General features: G+C 51.7%; 1 protein-coding gene across 1 annotated transcript; it reads left to right on the forward strand.

The window, feature by feature from the left end:
* Window positions 1–351: 351 nt before the first annotated feature.
* On the forward strand, window positions 352–15,984 carry PRDM12 (PR/SET domain 12). Its single transcript, XM_039506797.1, has 5 exons — window positions 352–599; window positions 1,999–2,189; window positions 4,932–5,087; window positions 11,933–12,044; window positions 14,167–15,984. Exons 1-5 carry the CDS (start codon window positions 377–379, stop codon window positions 14,547–14,549), a joined length of 1,065 nt encoding a protein of 354 aa, XP_039362731.1. The 5' UTR covers window positions 352–376; the 3' UTR covers window positions 14,550–15,984.
* The last annotated feature ends 2,398 nt before the right edge of the window (window positions 15,985–18,382 follow it).

Consider the following 18,382-nt stretch of genomic DNA (forward strand, 5'->3'; position numbering starts at 1 on the left):
GACGCTTTCTCGCTCTCTCTCCACTGATGGGCTATTGGTGGGATGTGCGAGGCTGCCTCTCTCTGTCTGTCTCTCCCTCTGTCTCCCCCCCTTTCCCCCCCAGGGGGAAGGAGGGGGGGTCTCTGAAGGTTTGGCTCAGTCTGGTGGAACAAGTCTATCTTACAACGTCGGGGGGTCATTAATAACCAATTAGGAGGGTCACTGCCGCTCATATATAGCCGGCTGGGAGCGTTTGCCAAGAGGAATCTGTCAAGAGCCCCTCGCCCCAGGCTGAGCAGCGCTCTGCGCCTGGCTCCCCCGGCCGCCCTCTGCGCCCGGCTGCCCGGTGACCCCCCGGCCCGTCTCCCTCGCTCGCTCTCCCCGCCGCCGGGTTTCTATGATGGGCTCCGTGCTCCCCGCGGAAGCGCTGGTTCTCAAGACGGGGCTGAAGCAGCAGGGGCTGTCCCTGGCCGAGGTGATCACGTCGGACATCCTCCACAGCTTCCTCTACGGCCGCTGGAGGAACGTGCTGGGCGAGCAGCTCTTCGAGGAGAAGAGCGGCCACAGTAACCCCAAAACGGCCTTCACGGCGGAGGTGCTGGCGCAGTCCTTCTCGGGGGGTGAGTAGCTCCGTCTCCTGGCTGCTTCGGGGGCCAGGCCCTAAAAACTGCCCCCCCCCCAGCTGGTCCTGGGGGAAGGAAGAAGGCGCTGGCCCGGGACTGGCACCGCATCCAGTCTGGGTAGAGCCGCCCTCCAGGGCGCGGGGTACCCCGCCAGCCGGCTTGTCGGCTGCCTCTCGGCCTCGCTCCCCTCGGCTGAAACCCCCCTGTGCCCGGGGGCTCGGGAGAACAACCCTCCCCTGGCCTGCAAAGGAGAAGGCCAGGCCATGGCTCCGTGGAGCCCGGGGGCTGCCACCTCCGAGGGGCTTCGCATGTTCAATTCTCTTTCCCAAGCCCCCCCCCCCCCCGTGTTGACTTTCCCACTCCTGCCTCCCATCATTTCCCCACTTGGCTCAGCGTTTCTCCTCAGCCCATTGAAGCTTTAAGCCCCTGGCATTTAAGGTCTTATTAGGCGTGTAATAGCAGTTGACTGCGAAAGAAGAGGGGGTTTAATTCATTTAGTTAACTTGGGCTTGACCTGAGAAAGTTCCCACTTAAACCAAGACCTTAAAAAGGGAGCCGGGGCGGGGCAGGGGGGGACGTTTCTTTTCTTTCCGATGTCTCAAGTTCTTATTCCTCATTCATCAACCCGGGGACAATCTACTTTCTCTCGCTTTGGCATCTATGGGGCGCCCCGGCTCCCTTTTTCCCCCTCTAGGGTTTCTGTTCCTCTCTTAATTTACCGTGAAGCCTAATTCCCTTTTCATTCACGTTATTTCAAGCAGCGAATCGCCCCGTTTTGTCCGAGGAATTCCTGGGCCCTTTTAAACAAGCCCCCGCGCCATTCAGGCGCGATGGATCGCTACAGCATTCTTAAAGGGCTAATGAATTTAGAATTAGCAATTGCTTTCTAGTTGGGTTTCATGAATGCGGCTCACTTTAACCGCGTGACAAATTGCTGGATGGGCTGGAAGGGACACCATTTAACCCCCTTTCTCAGCCCCGGCGCGCTCCCAGCGCTGGGGTTTTTTCCCAGGTACCTTCTCAGTGCCGTAGAGGGGAAGCTCGTGGGACCTTGTAGGGTGCGAATGGGGCATTTCTTAGCGCGGGTTTGCTGGGGGGGGGGGGGCGGGTGAGGCTGCGGAGTTTGGTTAGAATTTGCAAAGCAGCACATCGGAGGTGCCCAGAGGCGGGGGGGCGAATTCCTCTGCCCTACAAACCTCCCCCCATCGCCGCCCAGGGGAGACCATCTCGCATCCCAACTTCGCCGAAGTTTGGTGCCTTTTCTCCCCGGGAAGGAACGCGGCGCTAGGATTCGGTCCCTGGTGTCCGGGCGCCGCTTACGGGGACGGGGACTGGGCAAAGGCGAGCCCCGATTCTTCCCCTCCTCCAACCCCCTCTCCTCTCTTCCCTCCCGCAGAGGTGCAGAAGTTATCCAGCCTGGTCCTGCCCTCGGAAGTGATCATCGCCCAGAGCTCCATCCCCGGGGAAGGCCTGGGCATCTTCTCCAAGACCTGGATCAAAGCCGGCACCGAGATGGGCCCTTTCACCGGCAGGGTCATCTCGCCGGAGCACGTGGATCTGTGCAAGAACAACAATCTCATGTGGGAGGTAAAGAGGGGGGGGGCGCACGAGCTCAGGGATGGGCCGCCTGACTCCTCCTGTGCACGGAGCAAAGCCCCGCCACACGTGGGAGAGCCCCTGTCATCAACTAACCCCCGTCCTGCCCGCGCAACTTGCGCCTATGCGCGCAACTTGCGGGAACACGCAGATCTCGCTTCACAGAGCAGTTAACGACCGACTTTGCGGTCCAGAACACGGGGCAGGGAATGAGGACTCCATGGTCCCGTCCTTTGCTCGTTGCGACCTGTGGCGAGTCACCCCCCCCCCCGCAACCTCCACGTGCCTCAGTTTCCCCACGGTATAACCGGGGATGACGATAATATGGTGGGGGCTAATTAAAGGGCTTTGGGATCGCCCCATTAAAGGAGCTAGACATGCCACTGAATGTACATGATTTATCCCCAACGGGTGGGTGTGTGTGTGTTAATTTCGCAGGATTTCCGTAGGAGAAAAGAATCTTTGATAAAATAAATAAATTCCCTCCCCGTCCTGCTCGGAGTTAGTCCCTGGCCCAGCGGGGAGAAGGATTTCCTTCGCTTTACGCGACTTTTCGCTCCCCAAGCCAGGCAGAGAGACCAGAACCTGCCCCACACGGTGCCATCAGCAACCCCATCCCAACAGCTGCTGGCCCTGCGGTAAAATGCACCCGATTCCCGATTGCTGCGTTTCATCCGCAGCGTCGTTATTGCCTCGCCCAGGGACAGCGGGTGTGTGCTCGAGGCCAGCTGGAGGGAATGAACTGGGGCCTGCCCGGAATGGACGCAAGGTTTCCAGCCTTTCGGGACAGACGTTTGGGGACCCTGGGGTTTAGCTCCAGCCTAATTTAACAAAACTCTGGGGCAAGGGCGCGACAGAAAACAGCTTAACTAACCCCCGTGAGAACAGCAAGGACCTCGGTGCTCAGCCCGGGCCACAGTTCTGTAGGTACAAGTCAGCTGATGGAAAACAGCAGGGGGTTGGGGCTGTAGCTAGGAGAATTACGGTAAGGGGCGAGGGCGAGGCCTTTTCATTCCCTAGCCCCTCATCTGGAAGGGCCTGATCCGACTCAGTGACGCGGATGGAGTTTTTCCCATCAGCTTCCTTGGGAGCTGGGTTAGGCTCCAAAAACTCCTCCTGGCCTGGCACCAAACCTCCTCTGGTGGCTTCTTTCTGTGCCCTGCAGAGAAAGGGAAGGCCAAGGCCCCACTAGACAGCGGGGAGGATCCTGTCCCTGTTCCCAGATAATCAGTGGGGCTCACTAAGGAGTTTGCCCATCTCCAGTGTAACCAGGAACAAAGCCCTTTCGATCTGTGTGTTGCTCACGCAGGTTTGCTGCTGCTGTTACACCCTTGGGTGTCCTAGGAGTGTGGGGCAGCCGTGGGTGTTGCAGGACCCAAGAACAATAGAAAAGAAGCTGACATATAATGTCGTCCCCTGGCAATGCCCCCACGCATCCTCCCATCCTAAGGGGCTGGTTCTGCAAACTTCAGGCCTTGCGGCTCTCTGGGCTACTCGTGGCGGCGGGACCGAGCCCAGAAGCTGCTGCAGCAGAAATCTGGACTCATTCCTTTGAACAGACCTGGGGGCCTGGTGCAAATGAGCCTGGTGTAAATCAGGAGTGACTCCATCGAGGTCAGCGGGATTGCACTGGTGTAAAACCAGTGTGAGCGGGATCAGAATCGGGTCCCTTTATCCAGGCAGACAACACCCCAGGCTGTGATTTGGTGCGTTTTAACTATTTGTTGCCTGGGGACTTGCTGCTTTTAAACAGGTCTGTCCCTTTATTCAGATCTTCACTTACAGATCTTCCCCCGGGTAGCCATACGCTGCAAGCGAGTGCCTTAGCTTAGATCCTCTTAATGTCGGTCCTGGTCTTGGGTCCATTGACATGGAAGGCAAAGCTCCCGCTGGCCTCAGTGATTCAGGGTGGGCCTCCCGCTTTGCTAGGTTGGTTTCCCCTCGGACTTAGGAGGGAAACCAAAGAAATCCAAATGTGACAAGAGTCCCCTGATTGTGCTTCTCAAGCCCTGGCTGAGAGGGGTCCCTAGAACAGGGGGAAGGAACCACACGTCTCGAAGTGGGGCCAAGATGGCAGGTGACATTCTTGGCTGGGCGAGAGCCTGTGGACGATGGAACCGCAGGCAAGGACGGTGCCAGGGCAGGCTCGCTCTGCCAGTTCAGGGAAGTGACAGGGCCTTCGACAGCACCCAATGCCAGGCCCACTGCCTATGCTCTCCCCTGCCTATGGACTGATTCCTGGCCCCCTGCACTGAACTGCACCCAAGAGGAACGTGGGATTTGCCACGTCAGATCAGACTCTTTATTCAAGGAACAGCCATAGGCACCTGCCAGCCCTGTGCCAGGCCCTTCCTGTCCATGCCCATGGCTTACCCTTCCTACGGCCCTCCAAAGTCCTCTCCAGCGGGAAAAATGAGCTACACACTCCGAACACCCTCTCCTATGTGTGGTCCCCACCCTCTAGCTGATTAAACCCTTCTGACCCCTACCTCCCATCATGACAAATAATACACGCTCCAGCTGCTACAGACCTGCCACATAGCCCCAGGGATGAGCATCTCTGACCTACTGAGGCTCTGTGTGTGTGTGTGGGGGGGGCGGTTACAGGCCACTGACTTCTCACAGCGTCCCACAAGACTCTGGGCCATCCCTGGGGGTGTAGGGTGGAAAGGATTGGGCAGCGCATTCAACCACAAGGCTATTAATGTATCACCCCCTTGCTCCTCACCCTAGGTCTTCAACGAAGATGGCACTGTCCGCTACTTCATCGATGCCAGCCAAGAAGACCACCGTAGCTGGATGACCTACATCAAGTGTGCCAGGAACGAGCAGGAGCAGAACTTGGAAGTGATCCAGATAGGAAACAGCATATTCTACAAGGCCATTGAAGTAAGTGGGGCTGGGAAGAAGTGTGTGTGTGTGTGGTGGGGGAGGCGGAGCAGGGAACTGGCATTTCCCGTATCACGCATCCCTCCTTGTTCATCAGGACTTTGTCATCAGGGGCCTAATTCAGGCAGCAGTGAAAAGGCTAGCGGTTTGCGGAGGCCGAAATGTTGGCACTGAGACCCTCTCGAGAGCAGCAGGGGTCGATGTGGCGGTGCTGGAGAATGACACGCGCACACATGAGAATGGAGCTTGGTGGGCGTCTCGGTGCAATCGCCATTGCCTGGGCTTGCAAGGGGGGGCCTGGAAAAATGAGTGTGTGTGTGTGTGAGAGAGAGAGAGAGAGAGAGACAGAGAGAGAGAGAGAAACGGGGGAGAGAGAGAAAAGAAATAAGACTTGGGCTTTCTTCCTGCTGTGGAGCTGTGCAGATGACTGAGATGTTAACCTTAGGGGTCTGCTCCTTCTCCCATTGAAGTCAGTGCGACTTTTGACACTGCCTCTAATTGGAGAAGGATTCTGCCATTGCCTCTAATGGACCCCGCTTCAAGGTCTATGCCTGGGACAAATGAGAATCAGGTAGGTTCAACATAAAACATACAGGTTACGTTATTGTTAAAATTAAAGTTTTCTGGGGATTCAAGTTAAATACCCCGATCCCTGATCCTGCAAGTCTTGATCCAGCCAAAAGATTCATTGAATTCCACGGACTGGGTGCTGCTCCTGGTAATAATGACATAAATCAGGAGTGACTCCAGTGAGCTCTGTGTAAAACCAGCGTGAGAGAGAGGAGAATCAGGCCCATTGACTTCAATTGGCATGATAAAGATGTGCAGGATCAGGCTTCCAGAGCAGCAAATTATGGAACTGGCCAAGCCCACGTCTCTGGTTAGTGGAGTTCAGTCACAAGACTTTTGAGGCAAGGATCATGTTTTCATCAGTGCTAGTGCAGCACCCAGCACAAGGGGCCCTGATCCTGCTTCTAGGAACTACCACAATATATATGTTTCATAGAATATCAGGGGTGAAAGGGGCCTCAGGAGGTCACCTAGTACAACCCCCTGCTCAAAGCAGGACCAATCCCCAGATCCCTAAGTGGCCCCCTCAAGGATTGAACTCACAATCCTAGCAGGCCAATGCTCAAACCACTGAGCTATCCCTCCCCGCCAGCTGTGGCTCTGGGGCCACAGATCTCTCCAGCTGGGGTACTGGCTCCCGGCTGCACGGCAGAGCTTGGGCTATTCATCTTTCATCACAAAACTTTTCCCCATGAGAGGTCAGGACTGAAATGGGACAGCTCCTCACCAGCAGCACACAACCAGACTGCCCGAGCGATAGAGCCAGACAGTGCTAATGGGAGGGAACCATCTCCAAGAGGCACCTACAGGCCTCTGAGCACCTAACAATATCAGAGCTGAAGGCAACATGAGTCACACGCCCGATATTAAAAAAATCCTCTGTAAGCCATACCCCAAACTCCCTGCAGAGAGAGACAAACTAAATAGGACCCCGCAGGTACTGAGCCTCCTATGGAAAGTCTCCAGGAAGGGGGGCATATAGGGAGCATCCCACACAGAGGGGAAGGTCCCACCTCAAACCCCGCTGGGATGATACCTTGGGTCAGTCAGTGGGCCCTGTCTGCCGAGCAGGAAGCAGCTGTAGTTCAAGGCAGCCGCATTTCGGATGAAAGGGATGTTGGATGCAGAGCCCGATGTGGGTCTCGGCAGTATTACAATTCGGCTGCCTGGGTGAGGGCAGGGGTGGGAATGTCCCTCACTGAATCCAGCCTCCCATCACGACGGGATTGGCTCTGGCACGACTCCAGCAGTGAGTCTAGAATAACAAACGCCCCAGGAATAGGATTGGATTCACGTGGCTCTGGAGACTCTCTTAGCCAGGAGAGGAATATGAGCACACGCTCGCTGAGTCGCCACGTGTGTCCAACAGAGCCAGCGCCAGGGACCCAGGATAGAACAATTGCACCCTGAACACACTAGCAGAAGGGAACGTGCAAGGGGCTGCCTGCATGGTGCTGAGCGTCTTGGTCCCCAACCAGCAGAGCGCTTAAGTGAGTGTGCTTAGCTGTAAGCATGTGTCTAGTCCCACTGACATTTTTAGGGCCCTGCATAAACTTCAAGATGAGCCACATGCTTTGTTGGATGGTGACCGAGGTCCACAGCACCTTGCAGATCACCCCCGATGTGAGATTTAAAAGAAAAATCATTGGGTCCCAATTCTGTACCCCATAGGCAGATCAACTCCCACTGACTTCAGATAGGAGTTCTGCCGGCATAGGGACAGCGCATTCGGACCCACCGTTTACCCTGGAGATAAATGAAACAGTCAAGTCAAATAGGTTGGTGCAGAAAGAGCGAAAACTGTTCCTTTTCTGTGGCAGGCAACTTGGGCATTTGTAACCAGCTTTCTGCAGCGTAAGGTACTGCCCAAAGCTAGAAACCATCCCCAGCTAACCTGTGTAAATCCAGGACAGAGGAGTGTGAAGTGTTGTTATAATGTAACGTTCCTCATGGGTGGGGTTTCTTTGCCTTATGGAAAAATAACAGCTCAGATTTTTATTTATAGCTGATCCTAAACTCCGTATTCCTGTGGACGAGCTGCAGGAAAGGGAGTTGAACTGCTTTTTATCTTTGTTTTTTTATACTATATGATGAAATAGAATAATAGCATTATACTGACATAATTCTTAAAAATATAGATCTATTGCATTTATATGAGCGCTAGTATACCTGTGTGTATGAATGACGATAGATACATATATATGTGCGTATATAATACCTAATACAGACATTCAGTAATACGCAGTTTGTACTGCTCATATGTCTGAATCCATGATTCTACAAACACCAGAACACTATTTTTCAGTTCGTCTAGATCACAAAAAAATCCCTAAGTTACAAGAGTTTGTGACTCCAATTGACAAAGGAAATAAATGTCACAGTTCAACCTACTAGCCCACCACGCTGTAGTACATGCCGGTATCCAGACAGCTACTGGTATGTTAAGCAGTAGTTGTACCTGGGTCTGCTCCTGCAGCCAGTGCATTAAATAACACAGGACCACTCAACAGTGTCAGATGGAGATGGGGTTAATTATGAATTTTGTTCTGAAAGAGAGAGTGAGAGAAATCATACGTGGCCTGGAAGTGTATGAGATTAGATTTTAATAGCTCGGTCTAGGTCCTGATTCTGCATTCCTTCCTCGCCCCAGAGTCCCATACCCAGTCACACAATGCACATGCCCACTGCCACAGGTACTCACGCTTTGAAGCTGGCTCCTATTACTCTGTTTGAAATCATTAGGAGTTGGGGGGTGGGCGTGGGCACAAAGAATGATGGCTCAGCCTGCATTGGGGTGAATATTTATTGAGGTGTCTATTTGTGGGAGGGGGGATTAGAAGTGGATTTTCCCCCAGTGGGCCACATCCACTCTGATCTGCTTGGATACATCATTAGAATCCCTTTGATGAACCCGCCAGAGGAGGGTGGATCCACCATATCTTTGACAGCAGTTGTATCCATTCTGCCCTCATACCAAAGCTCATTTAAGAAATGTAGGTTGTTTATTGCAAACATCTCTGTCCATGCATAGGAGCTGAATGACCCTTGGTATCTTGACTGCTTTCCCCCCCTTGAAATACCAAATGAAGGTGCCACTCACTCACCAAACGTAATATATATATACACCCTTTAAATCAAAGCTATTGCTGAGTTACAGGAGCACAAATAAAGTGTCTCAAAACAGTGAGCTATCCTCCAACCACTATTCACCCCCTTGAAACTTCACAAAAGCCAAACGTGGGTTTAAAAGAAAAATGAATTCCAGGACTGAGGTGCTGGGTGGTTAATTTCAGAACAGAGTGACTCTCTGGAGATGGTAGTAAGAGTGCAATCCCGCAGATTTGACCCTCATGAATAGACCCCCGGGCTAATCTCATAAAGGCAGCAGGATCGGGCCCATAATCCCCAAAGACCAAGTTTCTGAGCTGTAGCTGTGGATCTAATCTTTGCAATAGTGGCATGGAGAGCAATGTTTTCATAGAGGATTACATGTCATTAAAAAAAGACATCAGTTTCTTGGGAATCCAGCAGAGGTAGGATGCAATGCTAGAAAAAGAACCGATATACTGAAAAATCCAGTTTGTTACAGAGAGACACACTCCATCTTTCTCATCTGCATGTCGCACGCAGTCTCTCTTCTCTCTCCCCACCCTTGCACTCTCTCTGCAGGTGTACACACACTTTGACACACTTTCTGTCTCCTTTTCCCAGCACACAGATGTTGTCGTGCAATCTGTCTATGTTTTCATGACAACGCCATTGCTGTAGTGTCTGAACATCGCCCACACAGTTAAACCAGCTCCACAAATGACCCAAGGCGTCTTTGTCCTTCCTCCTCCCCCCGAGGCAGGTTGATTGGGGGCATTTTTGTAATTCATTGCTTTTATTTGCTTGTTGGATTTTTGTTTCCCTCTTCTCCTGCTGCTCTTTCTTCCCACTTTCTCCTCCTTCTTCGTCTTCTTCCTCGGCTGTGTCTAGCTGCAGCTGTGCGGGGGGGGGTGAAGTTGAGGCAGTGAGTTTCAACCTTCAGTCTGAAAGCCGTGAGATTTGTGGGGGTGATTCAGATTGCCTGGGTGCATGTGTGCACACACCTTTCTGTGCACACGCACACTTCTGCCCTCATCCACACGCACGCACACTGGTGCGTACGCGCAATCCAGCGCGCGCACACGGAATTTCATCCCTTCTCTTCTCTTTATTCTCTTCTATTAAAAGGGACAAGTTTTCAATGAGATGGTTAAATGAGTGCATGCGTGCCAGAAAGTGAGACCTACAATCTATTTCCAAGTTCATATTATTCAACCCTTATATAGGCCACTATTCATCATTAACCAAGTGGCTAATTTAAGGTCAGTTCCCATTGTTTGTGGTATGATTCCTCATATGCTTAAAGTTAGGCACATATTTAAGTGCTTTGCTGAATCTGGGCCATTATGAACAGGACCCTGTGTATTCGGTGATTCTATGGCTGCAAAACTGTGCTCCAGAATCTGGGCTTTTATTATTATAATTATTTTAATTAAATCTCTAACGCATGATTTGCATAGAAAATCATAAAAACACGAAGTAGGTGTGATTTAGCGTAGCAGTGTCTGACCGCCTGAAATAGTAGCTCTGACTGGTGAGAATTGCCTTGTTCTTCTCAGTTGGGTGTTGATTCTGAAACCTAATGATGCCACTCTACATGCCAGCCAGCTATTTCTTGATGGGTCATTTCAGCAGTAGCTAGTTTGCCCACCCTCCATTTTCAAACTATTTCCCAGGTGCCAAAAGCCCCAGCAATCCCCTGATCTCTACAATGCAGGTATGCACTGTCCTCCCCCAAACCTGAGACACTGAAAAAGTGAAGGGCAAAGGAAAATAAATGGATTTCAGCACCACAATAAATAATGCAAGAGAGATGCTTTCAAACCTTGCTTCTGAAATGTCCTTATGGCTGCTGCAGAATACTCCGCCCGCCCGCTGCACTGAAGTGCTGCGGGAATCAAAGCCCTTGCTGTGGTGTTGTTTATTATTATTACTGTAGTGGCACGGCTCAGGACCCCACTGTATTAGGTGCTGTGCAAACACCGCACAAGAAGCCTGTCCCTGCCCCAAAGAGCTTAGACTCTAAGTGGAATTTAGACCAGTGGTTCTCGATCTATTTACCATTGTGCATTGCATGTGTGTTCTGTGAGCTGCATCCAGTACTACCTGTATGGCCCTGAGGATGTCACATGGGCCGCAGCTCCATGCTGATTGGGCCGCAGATTGGGAACCACTGATTTAGACCCATCTTCCCACCAAACCACTGCCCCTTACCAGGAGGTGTACAAGCCTTTTAACTGTCAGGCTCTTCTCTAACCGTGCCCTGGGCAACCCAAGCCCTTAGCTATTGTATCTGCGCTTCCTGTCTGAACCACATCTTTGCTTAAAAAGCACCAGGAAATGTGTGTCCCCTCCCTCCCCCTGCCAACGGGCTCCTTTGGTGGGAGTAGGAGGCTTGCTGGGGGCAGAGAAGAGTTGCGCTCTGCCAAATCTCAGCTGGTGTAAGATAGAGCAGCCCCTCGGCTCAGCACAGCACAGAGCCATACCTGGCTCCCACACAGATCCCCTCCCCTCCTCTCCCACAGGAGCAGATCTCAGCACAGGACAGAATTTGGGCTGAAATGTTTCGGGGCACCACTGGATCGGATTAACACTTCCTCTCTCTCTGCCTCGGTTTCCCCTCTCACCCTTTGCCTTTCTTGTCTATATAGACTGTAAGCTGTTTGGGGCAGAGACTGTCTCTTATTCTATGTAAATATAGCACCTAGCACAAAGTGGCTCTGATCACAGTTGAGGCCTCTAAGATAATGCCACTGTTGTCCTGTCGCTGAAGCCAGAGGGAGCTGTCAGGTCTATTTGTCATGATCAATCTCTGACTGTTTTCCAGTCTCTGCAGCACTGTCCTGGATAGTCCAGTCTATGAGCTGTGTGTCTGCCTAGTCTAGGCCTTTTAGTGTGCCCAGGCCCAGCGTGGTTTGGGATATTGGAACTAGGGAAATGGCGAGTGTCTGGATGCCATGTGCAGTTCTAATCATGTGTCATAATTCCTGTCTTTTACCTCTCAGTTCCAGGGTCCCGCTTGGGATCACTCCAGATTCCAGCTGCCAGATTATCTCTGCTGTAACCCCTGAGTTACACCAGAGATGAATTTTGCCCCATGAGACTCTGGCTCCAGATATCATGGAGGCAACAAGCAGAAAAATCTATTCACCCCCCACCCACCCTGTTTGTTTTTTCTTTCCCTGTAGATGATTCCCCCAGACCAAGAGCTGCTGGTCTGGTACGGGAACTCCCACAACACCTTCCTGGGGATCCCGGGCGTGCCGGGCTTGGAGGAGGAGCAGAAGAAGAACAAGCATGGTACGTAGCGCTAGGTAGGACAGTAACTGTCGCAAATGCACGGCTGCGTTCATCCCCCTGCCCGCACTCTATGCACATAAGCCCTGCTGGCTGTCCCCTGGCTGTCCCTGGACAGTGAAGGGGGGGAGGGTTTCACTAGCACCTGGATCCTGTCATTGCTCACCCGGCAGGGACTGACTGGTGTCCCATGACTCAGTGCTGACAGACCTCGACGAAGAGGGGCCAGGAATAAAGCCTTGCGAGTGTTCTCTGCCAGGTGTGCTGCTGGGCGGAGCCCAGCCCTCGGCTCTGAGCTGTTCCAACCACTGCTCCCCTGCAGCTCGAGACACCTGCCGCAGGGCCTGACCTGGCTGGCCTTGGAAATCCTGGGCCCGTTTCTCCGCAGCTGTTTGCACAGCCTGGACCAGCTCCCCAGTTGGTGGGAATCGGCTTCGCTCCACTGGGAGACTTGCACTGATTTCCTCCTGCGCTCAGCAGACGACCAGTAATAAGTTGATGTTGCCTGAGCCCTTTGTAATGCCAGTAAGGGTGAGGGTCTGAGCGCGCTGGGTCTCTGTTACGCTGCTGTTCTCCCCAGGGTTGCCTTTTAGCTGCCGCAATAGAAAATTGCTGGGGGCTCTGGTGGAGCTGACACCACTGGGGTCCCAAAAGCTGCCCGAGGGGACAGGGTAGGTGCTGTACTTTTCTCCTTGGGATCCCTCTGAGCCCCACTGTGGAACGAAGGCGGCTTAGCTCGTAAGGATCAAGGCCAAGGGGCTCCCCCCGAAATTCTGCCAGAGACATCAGTGAGTCCTAGTATTGCCTCCCCATGCTGACTTGCCCAGGGCTGTGCCAGCTTTGCCTGCAGGGTCCCTAAGGGCAATCATCCCGAATAGCCTGTGGCCCAAATCCAGTAGTGAGAGAGCCCTTCATTCATCACTCCCACACGGAGGAGGCTTCCTGTATGGTGAGTGGGGCAGAGAAAGTGCTGACTCAGTGCTCCACACTAGCAGAGGCTAAGTGTCGAGTCACTGATTTCCCTGAGCTGTATGGGGGCCACTGCATTAACCCCATACAAACCCCTCTTCTCCCAAGATCCCATAGCAGGGGACTCTTAACTCCTCTGGGATTCCTTGTCTACTTGTTCTGCCATTTCCCATTGGGATAGACAGAGAAGGGGACCCGAGCAAATGAGCCAGCAACAGGGGATTTTAGATCTCCGGGTCCAATAGGCTGCAGAATGCAAAGGGGGTGGGGAGGCTGAAACAGTTCATAGAACATAATACTGTAGTAAGGAAAGGAGAGAGAGAGCCTCATGCAGCCTGCTCCGTGCGGCTGCCTCAGCGTGACCTTAAAGAGGGTGCTCCTGCCTGCACTGCAGTACAGATCCCAGGGCCTGAGCAGAAGAGGTGGGGTTTGCCCCACTCACACCCACCCGCCCGGCCTCTTTGTCTCTGCAGAGGTGGCTGCTTTTCCCACAGTCTGTATGTGCCTGGGCTCGGGGTTGCAGAAGAGCTCAGGGCCTGATTGCCAATAGCGCTCAGCCCCCATCGTGACCCAGCCAGATTTTCGAAAGAGCTCGGCCCCAGCATGCTATTATGACTCCACAGCATGACTCCAGCATGAGCTGTTCTGGAAAGGACAGAAAACAGCAGAAACCCCCCACCCCATGAAGAAAAGCTGGTGATTCAGGCATAGGGCACCCGGCTCTTATCCCCAACTCACTCCAACCTTGAGTGAGTCACTGAGAAGCACTGTGCTCAGTTTCCTGGGCTAGAAAACGGAAATAGTGATACCTACCTCCCAGGGAGCTGGGAGGTTTCATTGGTCAATGCCTGCAAAGTGCTTGGAGATCCTTAGCTGGCAGATGCAGCAGAGTTGCACAGAACTTATAGAAATGATGCTTATTTGTTATTGATTCATTATGTGCTGCAGGGGCATTGCTACTGAGCTTGTCCTGACTGGTCACCACGCACCAATGTGCCTCTGTCTTTATTGAAGGTGTCGTAACCTTGAGATGCCTAGTGCCATGAAGTCACCTGACAGGCACAAGGAAGGGAATGAATTGCTCAGGCCCTGAGATCCTGTTTCCGCTGCAGAGCAGAGGGCAGTGGCTGACTTCTTGTGTTGTTCTATATTACAGAGGACTTCCACACGGTGGAGACGGGCGCCAGCACGGCCGGCCGCATGCGGTGTGTGATCTGCCACCGCGGCTTCAACTCCCGCAGCAACCTGCGCTCTCACATGCGCATCCACACCCTGGACAAGCCCTTCGTCTGCCGCTTCTGCAACCGCCGCTTCAGCCAGTCCTCCACACTCCGCAACCACGTGCGCCTGCACACCGGGGAGCGCCCCTACAAGTGCCAGGTCTGCCAAAGTGCCTACTCCCAGCTCGCTGGACTCCGGGCCCACCAGAAGAGCGCAAGGCACCGACCTCCCAATGCCTCCCTGCAGTCTCACTCCCCAGCCTTGCCCGGGCCCCACCCTGCCTCCCTGGCACATCACATACCGACAATGGTGCTGTGAGCCACTGTCGAGATGCCGGGTTCCGGGCAGCCACTTCCAGCTGTCGCAGACTGGCATTGATCACGCTGATGAATTTGTTGGCATCAACCCTTCAGGGAGGGGTGGGGGGGCTGGAGGCAGAGAGGACGGGGCAGGGCCTATTTCTTAATTAAACAGTTTGCTGACAAAGTGGCACCTCTGTTAAAGCATTGCCATTCCCTTGGGGCTTAGGGTGTTATCTTACCAGTGCAAGACATGAGCCCAGCCCTGTGATCCATTCAGTGCATCTTCTCCTTGCTGATCAGTCTGGGGCAGGGAGTGTCAGGGCTCCAACCATAGAGGAGGCTGTGTGATAAGCTGCATTGTCCCGGGTGTTTGGCATCAGGCAGTGAGTGGCTTAAAGGCATTTGGGAGCGTAAATACACTGAGAATGAAAAATAACATGAACCCTAATGTGAAGACACCGGTATATGGAGTAGTGGAGGGTGGGGAAGAGCCAAAATGCTGATTTGTGAAACACTTTCCAAGGGCTTTCGTGTTTAATTCGGTTGGAGGAAGAGATGAGAAATTGCTTTCCCCTCTATTGAGGTTAGCGCAGTTGGCAGGCCGGATTCACCATCGGTGGGAGCGGGCACCAGTCTGTTGAAGTCAATGCAGCTGTGCCTGTTTACACCAGTGGTAATTTTGGCCCCAAAGCTGTGTCTGCACTGGGGATATTTACAAAACCCTGTTCTGATGTTAGTGCTGGTGGGAGCAAAGTACAGACAAAAATCATGGGGCCAGGCCCCATTTTTGCGACCATGTCCGTTAGGCTTGGAGTCCATGCTAGACCCCCAGCTGGTCCCCATGCCAGTTCAGCTGGTCCACCACATCCCACGCCTGGCTGGTCTGCCGTGCCAGAGCTAGCACCGGTGGGAAGGAGCTTTTGTAAGTTTCCAGTCTCAAGTGTATTAGTTCAAAAACCACACCCCTGGTTTTTCCATGTCTAAACTGTGCACGTTAAGACCTCTGAAATTGCACACAGATCTGAGCTTCTGCCCAGGCAGACAGGGGACATGCAAAGTGGCAACCGAGCAACAGGCTGTTGATGAAAATTTGCCCCATCATGCGCTCAGGAAATGGAGAATCAGGCAAGTCGCCTGGTGTCACCAACAGCGTTTTTCCAGGATGTGTGTAAGCTGGGGTAGTTAGAAGTGCCCCCTCACACACTCAGCTCACCTTGCCAAGGCCACCTCCCACCTTGCCAAGGTGTTCCTCCTCCAGCTCTAAAGTAGGGCTAGTGGTCCTTCAGCAGATCCAGATCTCTAGGGTCTATTTAAAGTCTTACCTCTACTGCCCTCTGGAGACCAGAGAGAAATAATTCCTTTCCCCAAACCACACCCAGAATGCAGTCCGGAGCGCCCCCTTGAGTCCTGCCACAGTTATGAACCCAATAAGAAGGGTTTTGTGAAATAAAATAAAATAAAAAAAACTATTATAATATTATTAATTATAAGTATACGATGTATAGAGTTTTCGCAAACTGTGTTTTACTTCCAGAAAACAATTGTCACTTTACCTTTGTAAATATTTATGTAAAACATTATTTACAAAACTTTGATATTATATATTATTTGATGGTATATGTACACAGCTGTAAATACATTTGTACCTCTCTCTCTTGTATTCTAAATAAAAATTACTTGGAACATTTATCATTTAGAAGGTGAGTTGTTTGGGAATTTTCTTTCTCTCTCTGTTCTAGGAAAGCATAATGTTGGTCTTGGAAAGGGGATAGTGGAGCTTCTCCTAGAGGGTATCATTGAAATTTGCTTCTTTTCACTTCCTTAGTGTCTTCAGGATCCTAGCTTATGTTTGAATTAAATTAACAAAAGATCCAACCACTGTATTATCAACCATTGGAACAGTGTCCCATGGGAAGTGGTACATTCTCCATCGCTTGGAGTCTTTAAATCAAGATTGGATGCCTTTTTAAAAGATATGCTCCAGTTCAACCAAAGTTATGGGCTTGAAGCAGGAATCACCAGGTGAAATTCTGTGGCCTGTGTTATGCAGGAGGTCATATGATAATAGTCCCTCCCTGCCTTAAAATCTAGAATCTATTTCACACATTTTGGACAGAGCATAATTTACTGCTCACTCCTCATGGATTATGTTCAAGAACCATACTTGCATCTTGAAAGACGATGGTTTTAAAAGTGGAGAAAAGCAATTTGCGCACAGGAGCACACACAGAGCCAGAGACACATGGTGTTCATATGTATGTAAGCACAAGGTGTTGAACCCCAATTTTCATTCATTACAAATAACTCCTGCAGTACTTAACACAGAGGTACACAGGACTATCCCCACCTCCTTCTGGAATCCCCCGGCCTTTAAAGACAAACACGCATCCATATATCATAGATCAAGATGTAATCCTAAATAGGGCCTGTTTGTACCATACCATGTTCTAGGCAGCACAAATGTCCTGGGGCAGACCTGCTTTTGATACCCCAATAGCCACTATCCTAATCAATTCCTGTCCAGCACGGTCATGTCGCTAGCAAGAAGATTGCTTAGGATACACACAGATATCACTGGTGGATCTCGTAGCAGGATCATGTCTAATACAAGACAGCACTGCAGCTCTCTTTAGCTTCACTTTGCAATGAGTGAACTTGATGCTTTCTCGCTAACACCAGGGCTGTCAGGAGTAACAACACTGTAGGGTGAGAGGAGAATCACGCTGTGGGATTCAGCACAGCAGCTGAACGGCAGAGAGGATTATGATGATTTGATTCTTATGAACATGTACCTGCTTCTTCTGCTATGTGTGTATACAGCGCCTGGCTCTGTGGCGACCCTCTCCTGATTGGCCCCTTGGGGTGCTATCACAGTGCAAATATTTAATAATAATAACAGCTGTTCTCTGATATAACCATCCACTTGAGTGGAGAAGATAATTTAGCTTACCAGATGGAAGCCTGTGCTGCATTTAGGCTTAATGCAATGGGAAGCATTGGCTGATGACCTTGGTATGATCTTTCTCCTAAATCCCTGCGTGACAGTATGACTAGGTAAATGACAAGAGCTGATTTTTCTTAGTTGTAAAAAATTAGTTTCTTAATATTACATTTCTTTTCCTTTCTACATGTAGATAATAAATTCTTGCCATTTCAGTCAGACCAGTCGTGTGCAACCCATGGGCTGCTTGCGGCCTAATCAGCACACAGCTGCAACCCCCTGTGACCTCCTCAGGGCCATACTGGTAGTATATATATAGAGTGGATGCGGCCCACATAACACATGGAGAGCTGCATGCGCGGCACACAATGATAAATAGGTTGAGAACCACTGAGTCAGATACTCATTTAGCAAGGCTGTGAGCTGTTAAATAGCTGCTGTGTTCCAGAGGAGACTGTATTTCAGGGATAGCTGAAATGGAGCCTGTGCATGAACGAGTTGTTGAGTGCTTTGGGAGCTGGTATGTAGGAGCTGGGACTTTAAGGAAAACAATAATTATCATGAGACTCATGACGAAATCACGAGAGTTAATAACACTGCTGCAGCAGCATCGTTTAGCAGGGATTTGCTGCTTCCCACAGTTCTGCAGGGGGCGTGGCTGCCTACTGTGCCAGTGCTGGTCATGCATATAGGGCTCGTGGGCCCCAAGAGGATGTGGGGGGCGAATACGCCGAACGCCCATGGTTACTATGGCCAGTGTGCAGCATTCACGATGAAATACTGTCTCTGGGCATTACCAACATGTGGCTGGTCTTGGGGCGGGGGGGCATATTCCTGTAGCCTTAAACCCCACATCCAGCACTGGAGGGCACCAGAGCCCCAGGCAGCTTGCCAGCACTAAGCATGGC

This window comes from Mauremys reevesii, linkage group 19 (assembly GCF_016161935.1).
Source record: "Mauremys reevesii isolate NIE-2019 linkage group 19, ASM1616193v1, whole genome shotgun sequence".
NCBI classification, from domain to species: domain Eukaryota; kingdom Metazoa; phylum Chordata; order Testudines; family Geoemydidae; genus Mauremys; species Mauremys reevesii.